This window comes from Triturus cristatus, chromosome 6 (assembly GCF_964204655.1).
Source record: "Triturus cristatus chromosome 6, aTriCri1.1, whole genome shotgun sequence".
In the NCBI taxonomy this organism is placed as follows: Eukaryota; Metazoa; Chordata; class Amphibia; order Caudata; family Salamandridae; genus Triturus; species Triturus cristatus.
In genome coordinates this window covers 984,895,756-984,921,741 of record NC_140589.1, presented here as the reverse complement: position 1 = coordinate 984,921,741, position 25,986 = coordinate 984,895,756, and the positions used below count along the sequence as shown (strand labels likewise).

General features: G+C 47.2%; 1 protein-coding gene across 1 annotated transcript in view; it reads left to right on the top strand.

Moving 5' to 3' along the window:
- The window catches only part of DZANK1 (double zinc ribbon and ankyrin repeat domains 1), a 1,028,117-nt gene that overhangs the window by 846,389 nt on the left and 155,742 nt on the right, over positions 1–25,986 (top strand). The window contains exon 19 of the mRNA XM_085611767.1: positions 12,151–12,278. Coding sequence (XP_085467893.1) covers positions 12,151–12,278 — 128 coding nt within the window. The remainder of the gene's footprint in view (positions 1–12,150; positions 12,279–25,986) is intronic.

The following is a 25,986-nucleotide window of genomic DNA, read 5'->3' as shown; positions in this document are numbered from 1 at the left end:
ATAAACCATGCTATGGAAACAGCAATAGAACAGCCTGGAATGCAATACAGGCATCTTTCCGAGTAAATCTGATTGCATGGCGGGAAAAGGGCCTGTTAACAACAGAGGAATACACATTTTTGTGGGTAGCAAATCCAACAATCCCAATTTTGTATTTCATACCAAAGGTGCACAAGGACAAAATCAATCCACCGGAAAGGCCTATAATATCAGCCAAAAACAGTATATTTGAGAACACTTCAAAATATGTGGATTTCTTCCTTCAGGAACATGTTCAAAACCTAGCATCTTACATTAGAGATACAGGAGATTTTTTGACAAAAATGAAAAACTTTCAATGGAAAAATGACTATTATTTGATCACCCTAGATGTAACGTCACTCTATACATCTATCAGGCACAATGATGGACTTCGAGCCTTAAAATATTTTTTGGCAAAGAGAGGAATACAATATATGGAACACAACAAAATGATTGTAAATATGGTGGAATTATGTCTAATGAATAACATTTTTATGTTTCAAAATACAATGTACCAGCAATTGCGAGGTGTGGCGATGGGGGCCAGCTTCTCCCCCAGCTACGCATGTCTACACATGGGCTGGTGGGAGGAGCAGGTCCTCATGACCAAATACACTGAAACATTTACCAATAACATAAAATGTTGGTGGAGATTCATAGACGATTTGTTCTGTATTTGGCAGGGTACAGACAAGGAAGCAGTAGAATTTATTGAGTCCCTAATAAGACTGACCTCAACTTACATTTTACATCAAACATTAGCAAAACCACCATAGTATTCCTGGACGTTGAAATATATGTAGAACATGGAAAGGTGGAATCCAGACTACACAGAAAGCCCACGGCAGGAAATGCAATCCTACATGCGAGCAGTGCACACCCTAACCATCTTATACAAAGTATTCCCTATGGCGAGCTCTTGCGTATTAAACGCATATGCAGCAATGAGGAAGCCTTAAAGAAAGCCCAACAGGAATGCATTAAAAGATTCAGATCCCGGGGTTATAGCAACAAATGTCTAGAAAAAGCATTTATCAAAAGTAATCTAAATGATAGGGAAAAGTCACTGGAAAAGAAACCTAAGCTAACGGTCTCTAATGATGCTCCAAATGATTTCAGATTAATTTTAGATTACAACCAACATCAATTGGCGATAAGAAAAATCATTCATAGGAATTGGTACCTCATAAAACAGGACCCTATTATTGGTAAATTGGTAACAAAAAAACATCTATAACATAGAGGAAAGGAACATCAATGAAAGACTCGCTAATTGATAATGACCCATGTGGTACACCAGCCAAGGGATCTTGGTTGGCACAAAGACAGGTATTCTTTAAATGCAAGACCTGAAAAGCCTGTCAACATGGGGTGTCTATAACAAATTACTCCACACCTTTTGGCGGCCCTAACAAATAAATAACTAAAGCACTTAATTGCAAAACAGACTATGTGGTGTATATATTGGAGTGCCCGTGCAAATTAAGATACATTGGTAGCACTATTCTACCAGGTCATAAACGGGTGCTCCAGCATCTACGAGCCATCAAAAATAATGATCAGGCGTACCCAGTGGCGCGCCATTTTCAGGATAAACATGATGGCAACTGTAAAGATCTTAAATATTTTTTCATTGACTCTGTTCCAAGGAACAAAAGAGGGGGTGATAGGGAAAAATCCCTAAGACTTTTGGAGATGCATTATAGCCTCAACTTAGACAGCAAACAACCTAATGGGCTTAACAGTTCGGAGGAGTTACATGCTAGTCTATAAATAACAATATGCTAATAGGAGAGATATACAAATACACCACATAGCTTTATCTCTTATTTTGAGAATTAATTTCTTAAAGCCGCCCACTAGCATATTGTCATTACATTAAGAACAAATAAGAATTTTCTTACTCACTTCCTCCTCCCCCCAAATCTCTCTAACACATTAGTTTTAACTACCTTTGGTTTTAATTAGGTACAATTTGCACATCACACTTTTTTTTATATATACATCTTATTTGAGTATATATAAAAAAATATATAATAGAAAAACATCTTTTCCTCACTGTCCTGTCTCCTTCCCTTCCCTTTTCACTTTAGATGTTGAGGTATCAAAACTGTTCAACTCATAATTAATTAAGATCCAATAAGAAACAAACTGCTATATAAGGTTGAGTAAATTCAGTATATTACAAAGGAAAAAGGCCAGGAACCAATTATAGGTTTGAATAATACAACATGAATCAAGAATGTTAGGGATATGATAACATTTAATATTTATATTATATGTATTTATATATTTATATATTTATTTATTTATTTATATATTTATAACATTGCCTCTTATTACTATTTCAGCTATTAAGTCGTATTTGAATGTATATGTATATTTATTTATTTATATATATTTATATATTTGGAAATGATCAGTTGTATTTATGGCCATATTTTGCACAGTGAAAACGCCACCTGTACTTTATTGAATACTGGGACACCATGTTAAGGTGTCAACTAGTAATATGCAGTTAAAATGTTGGAAATTTTCAACAAATAATGTACTTATTTGATGATTTTAATTCTCTCAGAGTAAGTTACCGGGGTATTTATCCCGATATTTTGAGTAACTTAAACTAAAATAACATATGTTGAACAATTTATGTTAATACGATATAATCAATCAATCAATCAAAGACATATATAGAGCGCACTACCTACCCATAGGGTCTCAAGGCGCTAGGGGGGGGGGGGGTGCCGTTACTGCTCGCACAGCCAGGTCTTGAGCTTCTTCCTGAAGGAGAGGTGGTCTTGGGTAAGGCGCAGGTCGGCCGGGAGGGAGTTCCAGGTCTTGGCGGCCAGGTAGGAGAAGGACCTTCCTCCTGTTGTCGCTCTCCGGATGCGTGGGACGGCGGCGAGGGCGTGGCTGGCTGATCGGAGGTGGCGTTTGGGAGCGTAGAAGTTGATGCGGTTGTTGAGGTAGCTCGGGCCTTGATCGTGTAGGGCTTTGTGTGCGTGGGTGAGGAGCCGGAAGGTGATTCTTTTGTTAACGGGGAGCCAGTGCAGGTCTCTCAGGTGTCCGGAGATGTGGCTGTTTCGTGGGACGTCGAGGATGAGTCTGGCTGAGGTGTTCTGGATCCGCTGGAGTCTCTTCTGGAGCTTGTCGGTGGTTCCGGCGTAGAGGGCGTTGCCGTAGTCCAGTCGGCTGGTGACGAGGGCCTGGGTGACGGTCTTCCTGGTCTCCGTGGGGATCCACCAGAAGATCTTCCGAAGCATGCGCAGGATGTTGAAGCATGACGAGGAGACGGCGTTGACTTGCCTGGTCATGGAGAGGGAGGAGTCCAGGATGAAGCCCAGGTTGCGTGCGTGGTTCGTCGGTTTGGGTGCGGTGCCCAGGGTGGGGGGCCACCAGGAGTCGTCCCAGGCGAAGGGCGAGGAGCCCAGGATGAGGACCTCCGTCTTGTCTGAGTTCAGTTTCAGGCGGCTGGTTGTCATCCACTCGGCTACCTCTTTCATCCCTTCGTGCAGGTTGGCTCTGGCGGCGGCGGGGTCGTTGGTCAGGGAGAGGATCAGCTGGGTGTCGTCGGCGTAGGAGATTATGTTGAGGTTGTGTTGAGGTGCGATGGCCGCGAGGGGGCACATGTAGACGTTGAAGAGGGTAGGGCTCAGCGAGGATCCTTGAGGGACGCCGCAGATGACTTCGGTTGCCTCTGACTTGTACGGTGGTAGGCGGACTCTCTGCGTTCTTCTGTCGAGGAAGGAGACGATCCATTCCAGTGCCTTCTCCTGGATTCCGACGTTGCCGAGGCACTGCACTAGGGTGCGGTGGCAGACCGTGTCGAAAGCTGCGGAGAGGTCTAGGAGGATGAGGGCCGCTGTCTCTCCGTTGTCCATCAGGGCTCGGATGTCGTCGGTGGCGGCGATGAGGGCGGTCTCGGTGCTGTGGTTGGCTCGGAAGCCGGACTGTGAGGGGTCGAGGGATCCGTTCGTCTCGAGGAAGGCGGCCAGCTGTTTGTTGACGGTCTTCTCGATGACTTTGGCTGGAAACGGGAGTAGCGAGATGGGGCGGTAATTCTTGAGTTCGGTGGGGTCTGCTGTGGGTTTCTTGAGTAGAGCGCTGAGTTCGGCGTGCTTCCAGCTCTCGGGGAAGGTGGCGGTGTCGAAGGAGGTGTTGATGATGTCCCGCAGGTGGGGTGCGATGACAGCGTCGGCTTTGTTGAAGACGTGGTGAGGGCAGGGGTCGGTTGGAGATCCGGAGTGGACGGAGTTCATCATGCGGATGGTGTCTTCGGTGCTGATCGGAGTCCAGGCTCGGAGGGTGGTGGTGGGCGGCGTTGCTGTGGTCGTGGCGTGGGTCGGTTGAGTGCTGAAGCTGTTGTGTATGTCCGTGATCTTGTTGTGGAAGTAGGAGGCGAGGGAGTTGCAGAGGTCTTGCGATGGGGTGATGTCGTTGTTTCCGGCGTTGGGGTTGGAGAGCTCTTTCACGATGTTGAAGAGTTCTTTGCAGTTGTGTGCGTTGTTGTCCAGTCGGTTCTTGAAAGCCGTTTTCTTGGTGGCGCGGATCAGTTGGTGGTGCTTCCGGGTGGCGAGCTTGAGGGTGGTCCTGTTGTCCGGTGTGGGTTCCTTTCTCCAGACTTTCTCGAGGGCTCGGCAGTTCTTCTTGGAGCTCTTGAGTTCGTCGGTAAACCATGGGGCTTTCTTGCTGCCGGGTCTGCTGGGCGGGGTCCTCATAGGGGCGAGTACGTCTGCGCAGTTGCTGATCCACTTCGTGAGGTTGTCGGCGGCCTGGCTGGGGTTCACTGAGCTGGCCGGAGGGTGCTGGCTCAGGGAGGCGGCGAGCTGGTCGGCGGTGATCTTGTTCCAGCTTCTACGGGCGACCTGTTGCTGGTGGTGGTGGATCGTCGTCCTTTCGAAGGTGAAGTGGACACAGCTGTGGTCCGTCCAGTGGAGTTCTGTGGCGTGGTTGAAAGCGATGTCTTTGCTGGATGAGAAGATGGCGTTGAGTGTGTGTCCGGCGAGGTGGGTGGGGGTGCTCACCAGTTGCTTGAGTCCAAGGTTGGCGAGGTTGTCGAGCAGGGTGCTGGTGTTGCGGTCGTTGTTGTTCTCCAGGTGGAAGTTGAGGTCCCCCAGGAGGATGTAGTCAGCGGAGGGGAGGGCGTGCGGGCTGATGAATTCGGCGATGTCCTCGCTGAATTGAGTGCGTGGCCCCGGGGGTCGGTAGATCAGGGTGCCTCTGAGGGTGGTAATCGGGTCGGTGTGGATCTGGAAATGCAGGTGTTCGGCGGTGGTTAGGGTGTTGTCGGTGCTGGTCGTGACACGGATGGTGTTCCTGTGGATGATGGCGATGCCTCCTCCCACCTGGTTGGCGGTGCGGTCCCTCCGGGTGATCTTGTAGCCCTCTGGGATGGCGATGGCGATGTCGGGCGCTGAGGAGGCGTTCATCCAGGTCTCCGTGAGGAAGGCGACGTCAGGGGCTGTGGTGTCTAGGAGGTTCCAGAGTTCGATGGCGTATCTGTGGACCGTGCGGGTGTTGAGCAGGATGCACTTGAGGTGGTTGCTGCTGGTGTTCGGCTTGGAGGGTGCTGGTGCGGGGCAGGTCCGGATGCAGGTGAACTTGCAGGCGAGGCAGCTGAAGGGTCCGTGGGTGCGTCTCGGGATGGCTTGGTGGGATCCCGGGGTTCGGCCGGTGTTGAGTGCGTTGAGGGTGGCGGCGTCGTACGTTTGGCGGGTCGGTCGGGGTCCCCGCGGGCCAGGGGTCCTGGCACTGGGCGCGATCCAGGCGCGGACGGGCGTAGACGGGCTTACCTTTGGCGCACCTTCGGCGCACAATCGGCGCACCCGCTGCGCGTGACCGCTGCGCGTTCGCACGGTCGCCATATATGGCGAAGTGCGCGGGGGGGCGGAGCAGCTGGGAGGCGGGAGCGGGGAGGGTACACAAAGAAAGGGGCGGGGCTAGCGGTGATGGCGGGAAGCGGGGAGCGGGGAGGGATGAGACGGGGACGGCAAAAACGGAGGCAAAACAGGCACAAATGGGGGAAAAAAACAATTCAACAGAACAGCTTACAAGTCAATACAAATCAATACAAATCGAGTGACAACAACAGAGACAGGTACACATATATATATACCAACGCTTGTTCCCCATAAAAAACAAGCACGGCACACTCCGGAATCTTGTGAGGGCTTTATTGAGGTCAACAATTCACATTGCTGGCAGTCCATGAGAAACAGGCATATCGACATGCTGGCAGTTCGTGAAGCCATGGCATACGCGTTTCGGCGATGAGTCGCCTCGTCAGTGCCGGTGTCACCAGATCCATCAGCACACAGTCCAGTCACTGTTGCTTCTGATCCTGTTTTAAAAAATTAACATGCCCCTCCTCCACATCATGTGCTGTGCAAAGCAAAGACACTCCCACAAGCAAAGGGATGCTGGGACTTGAAGTCCGAGTGGGCGAATGAATATATTTCAAAGACGCTCCAAACACGGCGGTGTCGGCCTGGAAAGAACACATGGATTGGTGCATGTTCCGAGAAAAGGTGGTGTATGTGGCGCGGGGTAAGCCTGGGGCATGGGTGAAGATATGGGGCCCCTGGAACGCCTACCGCGGGGATATTTGCGAGCCGCCGTTGTTGCCTCCCGCTTCACCAGCTCCATCCCCCTAGTTTACTCCCTCCCTCAGTTCCGAGCACAGTATTCTCCCAGTCCCGGACCTGTTTCCCTTCCCCTCTCGGGTGTTTTCAGTGGATGGTTTGGGGTCCCCCATTTGAGGAGCACGTGCTGCCACTTTCGATCGTGGGTTGCCTTGCGGGTGTGTGTTTATTTATGTTGTTGTGTTGTATAAAATGGAACCGTATTGTGGGCTCAGAGCCATATGGCCCGCGTTGTGGATACCTCCTGCCTTAGTGTCTATGTAAAGCTAAGTGCCTCATTGTATGTATGTCATTTGTTATCGTCACTTTAGCGGCCGGCCGGAAGGTTGTAGGCCCATACCTGTATATATTTGAGATTGCAATAAACGGTTTCAAAAAAAAAAGAAAAAAAAGACGCTCCAAACATCAGGTGATGCTCCCAAATTCATGAGCCCAGTCCACAAACCAGCTAGAGTGCCCGCGGGGGTGTGAAAAAGACCTCACTGGTTCCTTCCTCAGGCACACCATAATGCCTCCTCTCTCCCCATTACAGCTCGTGAAGCCAGATGGCGGTACAACTGTTAGGGGGCGCGCCTTGTTTTGCCACAAAACAAAGTTACCAAAAGTGCTGGTTTCTCCAAGGTGCTCCAAATCGGGAGGGTGTGCCGCTTTGTCCGCTTCCAGCCTGCGGACCAAACACAAAGACCAACGCTTGTTCCCCATAAAAAACAAGCACGGCACACTCCGGAATCTTGTGAGGGCTTTATTGAGGTCAACAATTCACATTGCTGGCAGTCCATGAGAAACAGGCATATCGACATGCTGGCAGTTCGTGAAGCCATGGCATACGCGTTTCGGCGATGAGTCGCCTCGTCAGTGCCGGTGTCACCAGATCCATCGAGTGTCAGCACACAGTCCAGTCACTGTTGCTTCTGATCCTGTTTTAAAAATTTAACATGCCCCTCCTCCACATCATGTGCTGTGCAAAGCAAAGACACTCCCACAAGCAAAGGGATGCTGGGACTTGAAGTCCGAGTGGGCGAATGAATATATTTCAAAGACGCTCCAAACATCAGGTGATGCTCCCAAATTCATGAGCCCAGTCCACAAACCAGCTCGAGTGCCCGCGGGGGTGTGAAAAAGACCTCACTGGTTCCTTCCTCAGGCACACCATAATGCCTCCTCTCTCCCCATTACAGCTCGTGAAGCCAGATGGCGATACAACTGTTAGGGGGGGCGCCTTGTTTTGCCACGAAACAAAGTTACCAAAAGTGCTGGTTTCTCCAAGGTGCTCCAAATCAGGAGGGTGCGCCGTTTTGTCCGCTTCCAGCCTGCGGACCAAACACAAAGACCAACGCTTGTTCCCCATAAAAAACAAGCACGGCACACTCCGGAATCTTGTGAGGGCTTTATTGAGGTCAACAATTCACATTGCTGGCCGTCCATGAGAAACCGGCATATCGACATGCTGGCAGTTCGTGAAGCCATGGCATACGCGTTTCGGCGATGAGTCGCCTCGTCAGTGCCGGTGTCACCAGATCCATCGAGTGTCAGCACACAGTCCAGTCACTATATATATATAAAGATCTATATCTGTGATTACATATTGCCTGTGTTATGCATATGTTTATGTTGTGGTGATAATATCACTAGTATTGTTGTGGAGTTACTGCTCTCTACTCTGATTCAGGCATGTGAATCTATGAAAGATACCCCAATACTGGAAAAGAACAAAAGTTACTTACCTGTAATTTGTGGTTCTCCAGTATTGGGGTCTTTCATAGATTCACATGCAACCCATCCACCTCCCCTCAGAGGCTCTTCTATGCTCTTTTCACTCTGGATCACACTTGTGCTAGAAGATCTGAGAGCCTGAGCCTCTGAGGAGAACATTCTGGAGGGTGCTGTCTCCTAATTGGCTGTAATTTGGACTATATATAATGACTTGGACGAGTCATGAAAGTGGAGAACTTTTTTCCTTTTGATTTCTGGCTACTTTACCTCCTGGTTCTAGGTTACCTATGATATGGTTTCTATATGCATGTATATTGTTATTTTAACCGTGGGACTCCCACTCCGACGACGGGGAATGATTCAGGCATGTGAATTTATGTAAGATACCAATACTGGAGAACCACAGATTACAGGTAAGTAACTTTTGTTCATATGCACTGCTCCGCCCCCCAACCTGCCTTGGATGGCCACTGTGTCAACATCCAGTCCCTCTTTTGTGTGACTGTCTTGGAGGAATACACAAAAACCAATTGGCAACTATACTTAGACATATGATTCAGGAAACAGGCTTCAGGCACAACATAATTAGGATAAGAAAATGCCAACTTTCTAAAGGTGGCATTTTCTGAATTGTGACTCAAAATAATACTTTACTATTAAAGAGGATATTAAATTATAATCTCCTGGGAAACAAACATGACATTTCTATCTGCTACCACACAAAAGTTATCAGTTATTAAAGGTAATAAAGTAACACAATGTTATCCTATGGGAATGGTAGGCCTCATAATAGTGAAAAATGAATTTGTGGGTTTTTCACTACCAGGACATGTGAAATTTAAAAGTAAATGTCTTCATTTTAATTACAATGCACCCTGCCCTATGGACTGCCTAGGGCCCACCTTAATGGTGATTTACACATCATACTAATGAAAGTTTAGGCTTGGCAAAGGAATTATTTTGCCTAGTTGAATTAGCAGTTTAAAACTGCATACACACGGCAATGCATATTTTAAGGGGGTACTTAAGTAGATGGCACAATGAGTGTGGCAGGCCCACTAGTAGCATTTAGTTTACCAGCCCTGGGTACATGGTATACCACTTTGCTAGAGATTTATAAGTAAGCTAGCTAGGCCAAAAGGCTGTAAGCCTATTTTAAGGAGTGAGCACAAGCACATTAGCACTGGTTAGCAGTGGTAAAGTGCACAGAGTCCTAATGCCAACAAAAACAAATTCAGCAAAATATAGGAGGGGAGTAGGCAAAAACTTGGGAGAAGACCACTCTAAGGCTGACAGGTCTAACATCTAGTAATTCTTCCTTTAAGACATGATCCACAAGGAAATTCTGATAGCAAATGCTTCACATGGCTGATATGATTGGCTACAGGCTTGTCAAGTCGATAATATAATTCCAGATGGCATCAGTGATGGTACTTTACATGTCATGAGTGATGTTCTACGCAACGTCATAAGCAGTGCATGGCGAGGGCATGCTTTGCAGTTTACTTCATTAAAATCAACTGGTGCATTTCAGTATTTATTTTTTATTTTAAAATATTATGTTTTAACTGACATGTTCAACTAAGTATACTGTCACTTTAACCTTTGTTTTTTTCTGTGAATTTCCAGTTTTTTTAATGTAAAATAACAATATAAAGAGATGTCACTTAATGTAAGGCAGACCTACTGACTTTGTTAAAGAGTCAGAAAACCAAAATATAAAAGATACACATTTTGGCTTTAGCTGGGGTCAGCACATCAACCTATATAAATCAGACCTATTGGCTTTGTCAAAAATGGTGTCACAATAATTTATCAATACCCGTATTCCAATGTGTTCATTACACATGGCACACATGGCAATGCATTATAATAATTGTCACAAAATATTTCAAATAAAGCATTTTTATCCCAAAACTATAAATGTGTGTTTTAGTCTTTCTTTAACACTCTTCGGTCACAAAATGAAGCCACAGAACCAACCATAAGGGGTCCCTGCACTTCAGCTGAAGAACATGCAGAATATTAAAAAAATTATGGTAAACTCTCCTGCGGTCAAGCTTTCAGTGACCCAGGAGAAATACCTTTTTTAAAAATCTTTCCTGGGGTGCTGCTGTGCTGCTCCTCGCATCCCCCACAACACTTTTATAATTTGTTGGTGGTGCCTTGTCCCTCCTTGGGGCATCAAAACAACATTTAAAAACAAAGCCCATGCAGGGTATTATGCGGCGCTCCCAGGAAGGAGCAGTGAATAATTAATGAGTGAAGTGGCAAGGCTGTGACTATATATATTTAAAAATATATATATTTTGAGTGCCCCATTCCTAACCAGACACCCACTGCCAACCCAAGGCGGGGATCCTGCTCTCATGCTGTTGTGCACTTTTGTTTTCTTAGGTAGGTGACCCGGCTCTACCTGGGGCACCCACAACTGCATATCACATCATATACTGAGTTCCTAAGTCCTAAAATGCCATCCAAACATCTTTTTTGAAGTAAGGCTGCCAAATCAAATATATTATCTTTTGATCGGCCGGTTTTGCCGTATTCCTGCGTCTTTAGATATCTTTATAATTTGAACCTTCATTTCCCATAAACTACCACACTGATTTACATTAAGTCACATAAAACACTCTTTCTAGGTAAAGATCTATCTTTCTGCAAAAACTGGTGTAATTACTTTCCGCTGTTTTGCTGTAGCTGTGTCTAAAGTTCCTATGAGAAATTGTATAGGGAAAGCCTGTTTTGGGACCACACTTTTTCCTAATCCCCCCTTGACAGATCACCGAGAAACCTTCCAAGAAGGAACTGCAGTAGATGAATTTTTTGTGTAGAAAGTTATGTAAAGATTCATCAAACAACATCAAAGTTAATAGCAAACCAAAATATTACTTTCGTAAGGAAACCTGGTTCTGACTATAGTCACATGACCGACTGCATCTCTTTCTGTGTTGTACCTAACTATAATTACACAGTGGCGACTTCGTAATAAATATATATTTATATATACTTAGCTTATAAATGTTAACATATATACTTACTATACGTGGTAAGGCATCTGGGTGGTAAAGGCTGCGTGGAAAAGGGATGCGTGGTAATTGCATGCGTTGTAACGTTATACATTCCCTAGGAAGGCCTTTTCCTCACCCACAGAAGTTGACTTACTTACTGATGCTGAAAACTGTGTGATGAAATTCATTTGAGAAATCAACCTGAAATGGAAAATGTAGATATTTGCATGTTTAAGTCGGACTTGCACATGCAAACAGCTTATGCATAATATACGCATGGCTATGGTGTTGATTATTTATGCCCTTGTATTTTATTTCTGCTTTATGAGTCATTCATAATGTACACCAGCATATATCTAGTCATTTTATAGGCATTTTCTCACTCTTACCCAGCAAAAATAGATATTTTGAGAATGTAGGTTTGAATAAGTGTGCCATGGCCAAAATAAAAGCAGCTTATCTTTACATTCAAAAGTGACCGATCATTTTTGCAGAGAGTTACTTTCACATAAATTGCAAAGGGCCCCAGATTGAAAGCAGGTGAGATATTGGCCGAGAAACATATTTTATTTTATAAAAATATGGTTTACATTGATGGAAATTGATTGTATTCTTGAAATTGTGGCACAGCCACTAATATCCCTTGACGTATGACTCTGTTATTGATCTGTATGTTTAGATTTTTCTATTTGTATGCTAGGATTTCATGAAAGTAAGAACCTCTTTCCTTTGATAGCAAACCAGTTGTTTCGCATCTCTTGCAGGGAGCCGACCCTAACTGTTCGAACAATGATGACCGTCCTGCATTGACCGTGGCAGTCTTAAACAAGCACCATGAAGTAATCCCTGTCCTTGTTCAGAAAGGAGCCGACATTGACCAGCAGTCAGGACCGTAAGTTACAAAACCTTATAGGAAGAATCCAAAACAGTGGTGGGATTAGCTACAAAGGTGTACTGAGAGTTTAGGGACTGATGCACAAAGGTAGTTGTGTTATACTTTTGACTTAGGTTGATTACTCCTGAGAATCCCTATCAAGATGGCACTCTGAGCTTGACAAAAGGTGTTGTAAATGAGGTCCTTAAATGTCTATTGATCAGCAGGTTATTCAAGGTCTAGTCTGATAAACTTAGCAGGTTACCCCGATCCATGAGAAATACATTTACCCATGTAAAGAATGTCTTATTTCAAAGAACTCACCGGAACTAGTGTTAAGTTAATTTAGGTATTGTTCTTTCACGAGGTTTTTATAGTTACCATCTGGAAAAAAATGTAGTACATTCTTGTTAATAAATCATTTGAGAAATTTCATGAACCATCATCATAGCTTCAGTAATTTATAGTTTAGGCAAGTAAGGCAGCATATGTTGCTACCTCAGTGGCACATTATTTGACTGCTGGAAGCCCACAGCTTTACTTAAACAATGCAAATCTAGTATAGCACTGTATGTTTTATAGCTCATCCTAACACGTATCACTTCACCACACACCTCCTGTTTTGCTTCTACCCTCCCAATCCCTTCCCCCCTAAAAAAACACAATTGCAAAATGAAATCTGGTTGGTATTCCTTTGTGGTATTTAAGAGTGTACATGAGGCTCTGATGGCATCGTAAAGGTGTACTGATTTGTAAATAAAGGACATAGCTCACACTTATGGCATAGGTTTTTGGGGCTGTGTGGCAGGGGTGAGGGGGTCAAGCAAGAATAGTTTTGGCATCAATTAAGCCTAAAGATGATTAGCTCATTAGTGAATATGGTGGCAAATATAGGGAGGTAGTTGACACCAATTTTTTAAAAATGACGGGAGTAGAAGTAGGTATTCTTGTATATTCAAGGGTAGTTATGACCATGAAATAAAGCATAGTCGAGCAGTATTCTTCTTTTGCTGGGTTTCAGGGGTGTGGGGACATTGCTGCTGGAGGTGGGGTCGGCGGTGGTTCAGAATGTGAAGAGAAAACTTGTTACCTTACAGTAGCTTCAGCCTAGGTGAGGCAGCAAGCTCACACACTGTCAAGATAAACTGAGATACGATGATTGGATAGGGTGTGATGGGAGGGCTGGACAGCGAGTGCTTGGAACGCTCATGTGGATGAGCTGTGAAACTATGAATCCAGCAACTTCCTGGCAATACACATCTTTCTTTAAAACTTTGTAGTGATAAGTCCACACAGTAGCTAGGCTGTGTCGAAGAAGGTGTGTGGAAGGAAGTAAACCTTGTTCCTGAAGCTATATACTTTTTTTGTTTCTGACTTCTGTTTTTCTTGCTGAGATGTTGAAAAATGCATTGCACGGAAAATTGTAATACATCAATTTACTCCAGTATTGGAGCTTTCATAGATTCACAGGCCTGAATCATTCCCCGCCGTCGAGACGGGAGTCTCCGGTACATAAAAAAGCATTGCTTAGTAGTATAACAACCTGAAAAAAGGCCTAGGCCCATTTTCTTTTGCAACTCATAACCTTCGTTATGTAAAAATGGACTAAACTTGTCTCTGAACCAATAAGAACCTCTCACCCTCTAGAACCCTCCTGAGAGAACCTTCTGCCCCTCAGATTTTCTACCGCACGTTGTGCTAGGGAGTCTCCTTTGAGCTCTGCTCAAATTCTACAGTTTGGTTCTAGATTGAAGAGTTTATTCAACTGATTTTTCATCATCAACTTCTGGAGAATGGCTGACAAGGAGAAGAAGGGTTTATTTAGAGCCTGCGCCACCTGTTCAAGAAAAGGTTATATACAGACGAACCTCATAAGGATTGCATATACTGCCTTTACCCACACCATCAGGCAAAGGAATGTAAGGTATGTCGTACCTTTTCTAATAAAACACTGAGGGATCGTGAAGGTAGACTGTTAATTTGGCTCCAAAAACTTAAGTCCTGAAAGGACGTTGTGTCTAGTGACAGTGATGAGGCATCTACAACTTCAAGGAGATCTAAAAAAAGAGGTAGATCTCCTCAGGCTCATACCTCAGGGTAAAGACTTGAGAAGGCTCTTAAAAAGATCACGACTGGGTCTTCAGAGCGCAGTCCCTCAAAATCTCCTCAAAGTATAGAAAAGGAGAGCAAGGGTCACGCTTCAGGGGTAAAATCATTCTAAGAAGACGAGTTCAGAGCCCTCAAAATCACCCCTTAAAATTAAACATTCACTTAAAAAGCCAGCCTCTACATCTCCTGAAGAAAAATTAGGAAAATCTACGTCGGGATCGTCGCCGAAGAAAGTAGCGTCGTTGACGAAGAAAAGTGAGGTAAAGATCACTATTAAACCTATACCTTCGTCGACGATGGCGTCATCGACGGCAGTGTCGACGACGAGAGCGTCGCCGCCGACGACATCGACCACAACTATGTCGTCGACGGGATCGTCGACGACAGTGACAACAGGATCGTCGACGACGACAACAGCGACGGTAACAACAGCGTCGATGGCAGCATCGGCGACGACGGTTTCGTTGGCGATTTTGACGGCAATCTCGTCGACGAGAGAAAACCCCCCAAAAAAACGGGATTTTACCAGGAAGAGGAGGATTACCCCAGATATTACATCTCCAAGCAAAGTAACACCTCTGGTTCCATCCCACCTGTTAGAGGAAGAAGACTCGCAGGAGGAGGATAATGATGTTCCTTTTGGCTACGCCAATAGCCCCTCACAATTACATGTTAAATGTCAGGAAGATGACTGGGAAGATGATTATGGGGGATTTCAAGACCGTCCCCAGCAACACTATCAGGAAGAAATGGTGAGCGTTCCATCTTCACTACTGACGGATTTGCAATTTATGTTGGATGACTATAAAAGGAGGCATCCTTTACCTCATTCTTCCCAAAGGATACCAGTGACTACATCACACTCTGTTCCATGTACACCTGTGCGAAGGCAAGAGGTACCTGAGTCCTTGCATATATCACCATTACCACAACCGGCTCCAGAGACCTCTGACGATGAGGAACAGGAAGAGGGGGAGATAACGGACCCTAGTAAAGAATGGGATGATTATCTCATTCCGTCCCCTTCATCCCCTTCACCGAAGCCTGTCGACTCTCCTCCGGAGGACATCGGGGTGTTCCATAATCTAATGGAGAGGGCTGCACAGAGATTTGCGCTCAACATGTCATCGGACAAAACAGAGTGCTTCTTGTATGATTTCAAGGAGCCGTTTCGCAAGACAGTTCGATCTCTCCCGATTGTTAGTCATTTATGGGAAGAAGGTCTCAAGGTCATGGAGACACCGGCAACGGTTACTCCAGTACTCGCCAGACTGGACAAGAAATATAAAGTACCCTTGGATGTTCCAGCTTGTCTACTAGGCCACCCCAAGCTGGACTCAGTTATAACCCAACCGGCTCAGCAAAAATCGAGAAATCCGTCAGCTCCAATCTCAGCACCTCCCGACAGAGAGGGTAGGCGTCTGGACAATGCAGGGAAGAGGTTTTCTTCCATGTCTGCCCTTCTAGTTAAGGCGGCGAATGCCCTGGCCATCCTGGGCAGGTATGATAGGCAAATGTGGTGCGACCTATCGCCTTACATAGACAGCATTCCTGAGGCTGACAGACAGGAAGCCAGAAAAATCCTCCAAGAAGGTGAAAGGACTTCGGCTGAAGTCATAGATTGCGCAATGGACATTGCGACCACGGCCTTCAGAACTTTGGGGGGAGCGGCTGTTTTACGCCGACATGGATGGCTAAGAGCAACTGCTTTTAGGCCCGAAGTCCAGAATAAGATCTTGGACCTTCCCTTCAATGGAGAAGATTTGTTCGGGAAACACATTGATGAAGCCTTGCAGAGTATCAAAAAACAGCTAAATCACTGGGAATATTGCAGTATAGGAAAGTTCCTTTTCGAGGCTCAAGAGGTAGGGGCCAATCCTCCTATAGAGGGGGTTACCAACAAGGCCGGTATACTTCTTACTCCACCTCATCTCAGCCATACCGTCAACAGTATTCGCAGCGACAAACAGGAGGTTACACGAAATCTACTCCTAGAGGTCGAGGAGGTCTTCAGGGGAAGGACAACACCCGACGACAATGACAACTTTCTAACTCTGGCTACACTTATTCCTTGTATGTCACATGTTCCCCTGGGTGGAAGAATTTCTTATCATCTTCAAGATTGGCAGCAAATAACTACGGACCAATGGGTCCTCAACATAATACAATTCGGACATACTCTAGAGCTTCTGCAAACCCCCCCTTGTACACCACCAAGACACCAAGAGGTCAAATATTTGCATCAGACGCGTCGAGAAATTCGGACAATGCTCCGAAAGGGAGCAATAGAACCGGTACCGAATTCCCAGAGAGGAAGGGGATTTTATTCCCGGTTTTTCCTAGTCAAGAAAAACGTTCTCCAATGGCGCCCTATTTTGGACCTCAGATCCCTAAATACTTACCTCAAGGATCAATCCTTCAGAATGATTTCCCTCCAAGATATTCTGCAGCTATTAAACCCAGGAGATCACATGACCAAATTGGACCTACGGGATGCGTACTTTCATATCCCAATCTATCCTTCCCACAGGCAGTAACTTTGTTTCATGGTGGCCGGAGAACACTACCAATTCAGGGTACTGCCTTTTGGCCTGAAATCAGCCCCGAGAATTTTTACGAAGTGTCTAGCTCCAGTGGCAGCGGTTCTAAGGAAGCAGAAACACCAAGTATTTCCTTACCTCGATGACTGGTTAGTCAAAGCACCATCAGTAGCGTCGGCCCGGTCGTCAACAAGGGCTTGCGTGGAACTGTTTGCCAGATTGGGTCTGACTTTAAACGAAGAGAAGTCAACTCTTCAGCCGACAAGAAATATCACCTTTTTGGGAGCAATTCTAGATACAGAGGTAAACAAAGCGTTCCCCTCCAAGGAAAGACAGCTGGGAATAATATCTCTATCCCAGGCTTTTATAAAAAGAAAGTCTCTTTCAGTACGCAAGTACAAATCATTGCTGGGAACGATGTCATCTTGCATTCCCCTCTTACCTTTCTGCAGGCTAAGGATGCGTCCGTTGCAAGAGCAGCTAGATATTCAATGGCATCAAGCGAAAGGCTCCTTCGACGATTTAATCAGGGTAACGCCGATCATGATCCACGCCCCAACATGGTAGACACGAAAACGGAACATCTCGCAGGGTCTTTCTTTCCTTACTCAACCAGCCCCATTAGTGGTTACGACAGATGCGTCCTTAGAAGGCTGGGGAGCGTTCCTTCAGGACTTACAAGTCAGCGGTCGCTGGAAGTTGAAAGAAAAGCAAATGCATATCAACCTCTTGGAGCTCAGAGTCATCCGCTTAGCGTTGTTGGCGTTCCTACCAAGGATTCAAGGTTCAGACGTGTTAATAAGAACAGACAACACAACAGCAATGCACGATTTGAACAAACAGGGAGGAACAAGATCACTCTCCCTGTCTCGAGAAGCCCAGTTGATATGGGAATGGGCTCTACTACACAAAATATCCATTACAGCGGAACATCTTCCAGGGGATCAAAACACCAAGGCGGATTCTCTCAGCAGGCTCAAATCTGTCTGCCACGAATAGGAGATCGACCAAGGGAGTTTAACCAAATCTTCCAAAAATGGGGAAGACCGACAGTAGACCTCTTCGCAACAAGGGAGAACAAAAAATGCCAGTTCTTCGCAAGCTGGCTTCCCCAACGGGGGTCTTGGGGGAAAGCGTTTTTTATGGCATGGTCAGGCATCTTTGCCTACGCCTTTCCTCCAATTCCCCTCCTGCCGCGGGTTCTTATGAAGATCAAAAAAGAACCATGCAGGATAATCCTGATAGCTCAATGGTGGCCCAGACAGCATTGGTTCATGGAGCTTCTACTACTGTCGGAGGAATGCTCTATTTGCCTCCAGCCGATACCGTCACTTCTGACGATGTTCCAGGGGGAAGTACTTCATCCGGATCTGAAATCACTGCACTTAGCAGCCTGGCTGGCTCCTGAATACTACGAATTTCAACATCTGAACATCCCGACAGAGTGCAGGGACATTCTATCTAGAGCTAGGGCGGATAGTACAAACAAAACATACCGGATGAAGTGGAAGAGATTCTGTTTATGGTGCAAAAGATCTAACATTCATCCTCTGGACTCTGCAGCTCACGAGATTATTCCATACATCTTGTTTTTGCCAAAGTCCGGTTTGGCTCATGCATCGATAATGGTACACCTAGCCGTATCACGCGACAGAAGGACTGCCTCTGGTCCATCTTTGTGGTCCGCTAGAGTCATCAAACAATTCATGAAGGGATTGTTCCGGGTTTTCCCTCCAATAAAACCTCCACCACCTCTCTGGCAATTGAACATTGTTCTTTCCCAGTTAATGAAACAGCTTTTCGAGCCAATACACAGGGCAGATCTGAAATTCCTGTCGTGGAAAGATGCGCTTCTCATTGCGCTCACTTCAGTTAGGAGAGTGGGGGAAATTCAGGCTCTTACGGTCCAGGAGCCTTTCTTACAATTCAAAGAGGACAGAATGATACTCAGGACTAATCCAAAATTAATTCCAAAGGTACCAACTGATTTTCATTTAAATGAGCCACTAATTCTCAAACGATTTTTTCCTCCGCCAACAACAGCGGCGGAAAAGGCTCTCCACTCGCTGGATGTCCAACGCTGTCTAAAGGTCTATTTGCAAAAAACTAAGCCTTTCCGCAAGTCTTCACAACTTTTTGTTGCCTTCAGCGCACCCAGGAAGGGTTTCCCTTTGTCAAAAAGGGGAATTGCCAGATGGATTTCCAGTGCGCTAGAGTATTGTCATCAGGCAGCTGGGCGACCTCTGAATGCACGAGTCCGTGCCCATTCCACAAGAGCAGTGTCCACCTCTACTGCTTTATTTGCGGGTGTGCCGATCCAGGATATCTGCAGGGCGGCGACCTGGACGAGTACGCACACCTTCACCAGGCATTACTGCTTGGATGCAGCCACAGGAAGAGATGTGGCGGTGGGAGAAGCGGTGCTGAGGAACCTTATCCAGTAACGGTGAGCCTTCTTTACCATCCCTCCTTCCTTTATTATCTATTTTTGCACATTTTATTGTTGTTTATTGTATTGGATGCAATTTTGCAAAGTATTTTTGATTTGTGTGTTTTGGTTCTGAAATACCGTTTTTATCACACTGTACATATGCTTCCTTGTTTCAGGATCTGGGTAACAAAAAATGTGCATTTATCTACTGCTCGCTATTCTGATTCAGGCATGTGAATCTATGAAAGCTCCAATGCTGGAGTAAGAAAACAAGTTACTTACCTGTAACTGTAGTTCTCCAGTATTGGAGCTTTCATAGATTCCCATGCAACCCACCCTCCTCCCCTGAGAGGCTCACCTCGGATTTAGCACGCAGAGCGTTATGGCACAAGTGCACGAAAATCTGAGGGGCAGAAGGTTCTCTCAGGAGGGTTCTAGAGGGTGAGAGGTTCCGATTGGTTCAGAGACAAGTTTAGTCCTTTTTTACGTAACGAAGGTTATGGGTTGCAAAGGAAAATGGGCCTAGGCCTTATTTCAGGTTGTTATACTACTAAGCAAAAACCAAAGGAAATGATGGACGGAGTGTTGAACATTGCAAGCACTCACCCCCAGTCAACTGATCTGGGTTTAATCCATCACCGTTCTTTAGCCCACTCTGCCACCCCAGTTCAGACATGGCCATATGCAAATCAGTCTGACCCTGTGCCTCTGTCAGAGACGGGGTTAGTGACGCCAATGCTATTACAGTCACTAACCTTCGTCGCGGGTGCTCAGCAGGAACGATGGCTGTTGTGTGAACTCCACCTCCCGTAAGCGCCCCCTCCCACAGAGAGAGAACACCCTACTGTGCGAGGAGGCCCCCAGGGGAAACGGGGAAACAAAGGGGAAGAACAACAAAGGTCGTTGCGGCAGGAGAGACGCTGAAAGTACTTCTCGCTGGGATCCGGCGGGGAGCACCACCCGCCACTTCCTCTCGGTCGTTGATTGACAAGCACCTTCCTCTTGAGGAGGAGGTGCTTATATGCACGGGAGGTCCGAGCCTCCTTTTGAGGCGGCACACGGCATGCTGGGATATGTAGTATCCCAGGCCTTTTTTCCACCAGCTTAGCGATTTTGGGGCTTGTTTGTGTCTACCTGGTTCCTGCCTCGTGGTTGCTCCTTGCGTGATCGCTACAGAACCCCCTCTCAAGGACCGCCGACTCGGCGGTCGACCAGGTTTTCCTGGGTGAGCGGCATGAAATCTTTCCAGTAGTTCGGGACAGTGGAGGTTATTCTCAGGTTCCCAAGTTCTGTCTTCCACCCCGAACCCTTTCCAGTCTACCAAGTATTGTACCCGCCCTCTGACCAATCGGGAGTCCATGAGCTCTCTCACTTCGTATTCTTCCTGCCCGTCTATCTCTACGGGGAGGGGTTTATCAGGGAGTCTCATGGTTAAAGGGCAAGGCCGGAGCAGGGATACATGGAAGACAGGGTGAATGTGCCATGAAGTGGGTAAAGATAGTCTCATCGCTACGGGATTTATGATACCTTCAATGGTGTATGGGCCTACGTACTTGGGTTTTAACCTGGTTATTCCTTTCAGGTGCAAGTGTTTTGTGGATAACCACACCTTGTCCCCCACTTGATACTTGGGTTCAGGTGTTCTCCGTGTATCCGCATTACGCTTTTGTGCGTCTTGCGCTGCCTTAAGATGTGACTTGGCCTCTATCAACACCGCCCGGAGATGGGCATGATGTTCGTGGATGCTGGGCAGTCTAGAGGTGGTGGGCCATTCAAAAGGGAGCATGTTAGGATGGTAGCCATAATTACAAAAGAAAGGAGAACACCCCAATGTCGTATGCGTAGCATTGTTGTAGGCAAATTCTGCCATCCATAACAAGGTGGACCAGTTCAGGGTGTTTTGCAAGGTGAAACAGCGCAGGTACTGTTCTAGAGTTTGGTTTAACCGCTCCGTTTTTCCATCCGTTTGAGGATGGTAACTGGAGGAAAGCCGTGCCTCGATTGTCAATGTTTTGCAGAGGGCCTTCCAGAATCGGGAAGTGAATTGTGTTCCTCTGTCTGTGATTAATGCATTGGGGATTCCGTGAGCCTTGACCACATGTTGGAGAAACACTGTGGCCAATTCGACCGATGTGGGTAGATGTGCCAGTGCTATAAAGTGTCCCATCTTCGTTAGGTGGTCTACTATGACTAGAATTACGGTGTTCCCATCACAGGGGGGCATTTCCACGATAAAATCCATCGAGATGGTATGCCAGGGTCGTGGAGGGATAGGGAGGTTTTGTAGTAGACCTGGAGGTTTGGTGTGACTTGCCTTCCCCTGGGCACATATTGCACAGGTGTTTACGTAGGATTTGACGTCTTTTCTCAGTGATGGCCACCAGAAGGAGCGTTCCACACCGGCTATGGTCTTATAGATTCCTGCATGTCCACCCAGTGTGGAGTCATGAGCCCAGGCCAGCACTCGTTGTTGCAACTTGGGATCGGGTATGTATAAGGCCTGGTCGTGATACGCCAACTCCCTCAGTAGTGATCTATGTTCAGGTTCCTCGTTCACCCAGGCCTGGATGTCACCCTCGGCTACCGACACGTGTAAGTCTTCAAGGAAATCGCGGGAGGTTATCAGGGCGATGGTCTGTTCTGAGAAGGCTGCTTCTGACAAGATGAAGGGCGGTTCTTCCTCTTCTTCTGGTTTTTTGTTCTCCGATTCTTCCTTACGGGAAAGGGCATCGGCCTTCCCGTTTTGTGGTCCTGGTCTGTATTTTATGACAAAGTCATAATCCGAGAAGAACAATGTCCACCGCAATTGTCGGGGCGTCAGGGCTTTGGCTGTTTTTAGAAACAACAGATTCCGGTGGTCGGTGTATATTTCCACGGTATGAAGCGCACCCAACAGATAATGTCGCCACTCCTCGCACGCTCTCTTGATGGCTAACAACTCCTTGTCGGTGATTGTATAGTTTATTTCACAGGGAGTAAGTTTCTTTGAGTAGTAGGCTATCGGGTGTACTTGTCCTGTCTCCGGATGTCGTTGAGACAACACTCCTCCCACTGCATAGGACGACGCATCTGCTTCCAAGATATAAGGGAGCTGAGGGTCTGGATGCCGTAGTATGGGGGCCTGAGTGAATTTGTTCTTCAATAGTTGAAAAGCGCTGGCTGCTTCCGTGCCCCAGACAAAAGGGGTATTTTTTCGGAGGAGGCTGGAAATGGGATGAATTATCTTTGAGAAGGAGGGGATGAACCGCCGGTAGTAATTGGCGAAGCCAAGAAAGCTTTGTACAGACTTCACAGTTCGCGGGGTTTCCCAATTGGTTATTGCTTCAACCTTACTGGTGTCCATCTGAAACCCCTGGGCATTGATGACATAACCGAGAAAGGTTACTTCTTGGGCGTGGAAGAGGCACTTCTCCAACTTGGCGTACAACGAATGGTGTTTCAATCTGTCTAGCACTGCCTTCACATGATCCACATGTTCCTGGAGCGTTGGGGAATATATTAAAATATCGTCAATGTAAACTATACAAAAACGATCCAGGTAGCCCCGCAGTACCTCATCCATAAAATATTGAAAGGCAGCGGGGGCGTTGCATAGTCCAAAAGGCATCACCCTGTATTCGAACAGACCGAACTTTGTTCGAAACGCGGTCTTCCACTCGTCCCCCTTTTTTACCCGTACCAGGTGATAGGCTCCTCTGAGATCGAGCTTGGTGAAGTACCGAGCTCCCTTCAACTGATCCAGAAGCACCGGAATGAGTGGTAACGGGTAACGGTTTTTTACGGTGATCCGGTTTATGGCTCGGTAGTCGATACACGTACGTAATTCGTCACAGTCTTTCTTCGGAATGAAGAAAAGAGGGGACGAGGCCGGGGATGATGAGTGTGTGATGAACCCCGACGCCAGGTTCTCTTCAAGGTAGTTCTTTAGGTAACGTGTTTCCGGTTCCGTCAATGCATACACCCTACTACAGGGTACGCTGGCTCCTGGTATGAGTTCGATACAGCAATCATACATCCGATGGGGTGGTAGTTGCGTTGCTTTCTGTTTATCAAACAGGGAGCTGTAGGCGTGATATGGCTCAGGCAAGGTGGTGGCACGGCCTGGTGGAGGTTGGATACATGCTAGCGCCAGATGTCCTGAGGCCGTTTGCTCTTCGGTTTTGTGAGGAGACTCCTCCTGATTGCAATACGACCTACAATAGGAAGAACTCAGGGTTACCGTGCGTGCTGCCCAACAAACCACCGGATCGTGTAAAGTCAGCCATGGCATGCCTAAAATGAGCCTCAGTTGGGGTGCGTCGATAATATCGAACTGGATATACTCTCGGTGTTTCTGACCGCACATCATCATGAGAGGTATGGTGCGGTACTGTACCGGGCCGGAGGACAGGGCAGTGCCATCGACCGCCAGTACGTGTTCGGGTGTTGCTTTCTTTTCCCTATCCACTCCTATCTGGAAGGCGAATTTCTGGTCGATGTAATTTCCTGTCGCCCCGGAGTCGAGTAAGGCGTCTACTTCAACCGGTTTTGAGGTGGACAGTAGAAGTGACACCCGTACGTTCATGTGAGCTACCGCAGTTTGAAGGGTATCTGCTATAACGGATGAGATCGCTGTTGCATGATCGCCCAAACCAAGGACCTCTTTCTGATTTAGGCTTGATAGTTTTCCGTTGGTTCTTCCGACTGCAGGAGGGATTGCACCCTCGGAATGGGGGCTCGCCCGGGGATCGGCGTCCGAGCTCTACACTCTCTAATGAAATGCCCTCCCTTACCACAGTATAAACACAGTTTCATTCTCCTTCTTTTCTCCTTTTCCTCGGTGGTAAGGGGCCCTCGTAATCCCCCTATCTGCATCGGCTCAGGTTCGTTGGTGGTCTTGGAACGGTCCTCGGTAATGCCCCGTGGACGAGTGGGGAGGACCCGGATGTCTCCTTTGCTCCTATCCCCTTTTCGATCTTGGAGGCGATGATCGAGCTGGACCGTTAGATCAATCATTTCCTCGCACGTTTGAGGTAGCTGAACGACTTGAGCTAAGACATCTTTTAACTCCCCACGAAGTCCTTGATAGAATAACGTCGTTCTTTTCTCGGGTGGCCATTCCGTCTCCACTACCAGCCGGTTGAAGGCCGTGATATAGGACAACAGATCAAGGGATCCTTGTCGCAACGTAAGCAGCTCCCGGTCCAAGGACATCATGTGTGACTTTCGGTCGAAGAGCTTCCTCATCTCCGTGCAAAAGTTCACGAACTGATGTAAAACGGGATCATTCCGTTCCATGAGAGGAATGGTCCAGCTGGCTGCATTGCCCCCCATGTAGGACATCATGAAGGCTGTCTTGGCCGTGTCCTCTTGAAAAACAGCAGGCTTACAGAGAAAATGGAGCCGGCACTGGTTCAGGAAGGTTTCAAATTTCTTTGGTTCCCCATAAAATCGTTCAGGGGGTGCCAAAGGAATGCTGGTGTTCTGTATTATATGAACCGTTGGGTTGGCAGGCGGTGGTTGTGATGGGAGTGACGTAGTGGCAAAGAACCCACCCCCTTGGGCACCAGGAGACGGGGAGGGATTGGTGCTAATGGGAGGAGGCAGTGTTGCTTCTCTGATATACCCCCCCGGTCCTCTACGGGTGAGGCCTGCAACCTCTCTACGCAATGTGCCCATCTCCTTTTGCAGATTCTGATTTTCGCTACGAGACGTTTGGACTTCCTGCTGCAGAGCGGCAAGGGTGTCCAACAACGAGGACAACACCACATTGGTATCCATCGTCCGGGCTGAGCGGCCAACTTGGGCTTGTCAATCTGTCAGAGACGGGGTTAGTGACGCCAATGCTATTACAGTCACTAACCTTCGTCGCGGGTGCTCAGCAGGAACGATGGCTGTTGTGTGAACTCCACCTCCCGTAAGCGCCCCCTCCCACAGAGAGAGAACACCCTACTGTGCGAGGAGGCCCCCAGGGGAAACGGGGAAACAAAGGGGAAGAACAACAAAGGTCGTTGCGGCAGGAGAGACGCTGAAAGTACTTCTCGCTGGGATCCGGCGGGGAGCACCATCCGCCACTTCCTCTCGGTCGTTGATTGACAAGCACCTTCCTCTTGAGGAGGAGGCGCTTATATGCACGGGAGGTCCGAGCCTCCTTTTGAGGCGGCACACGGCATGCTGGGATATGTAGTATCCCAGGCCTTTTTTCCACCAGCTTAGCGATTTTGGGGCTTGTTTGTGTCTACCTGGTTCCTGCCTCGTGGTTGCTCCTTGCGTGATCGCTACAGCCTCATGGGAACAGTCCAGCCCGAACTGCCAAGCCATGTCTTCCCTGGACCGGAAACAAGCTTCCTAGGACCGGTTTCTGGCATTTCAGGCATCTTCAGCCAGGCTTGCTTGAGTCCAGTGGCAAAGTGAGCAAGGGACTCATGTCTGAGCATACCCTGCCAACTTATAGCGAACAAAGCAAAAACCAAAGGAAATGATGGACGGAGTGTTGAACATTGCAAGCACTCACCCCCAGTCAACTGATCTGGGTTTAATCCATCACCGTTCTTTAGCCCACTCTGCCACCCCAGTTCAGACATGGCCATATGCAAATCAGTCTGACCCTGTGCCTCATGGGAACAGTCCAGCCCAAACTGCCAAGCCATGTCTTCCCTGGACTGGA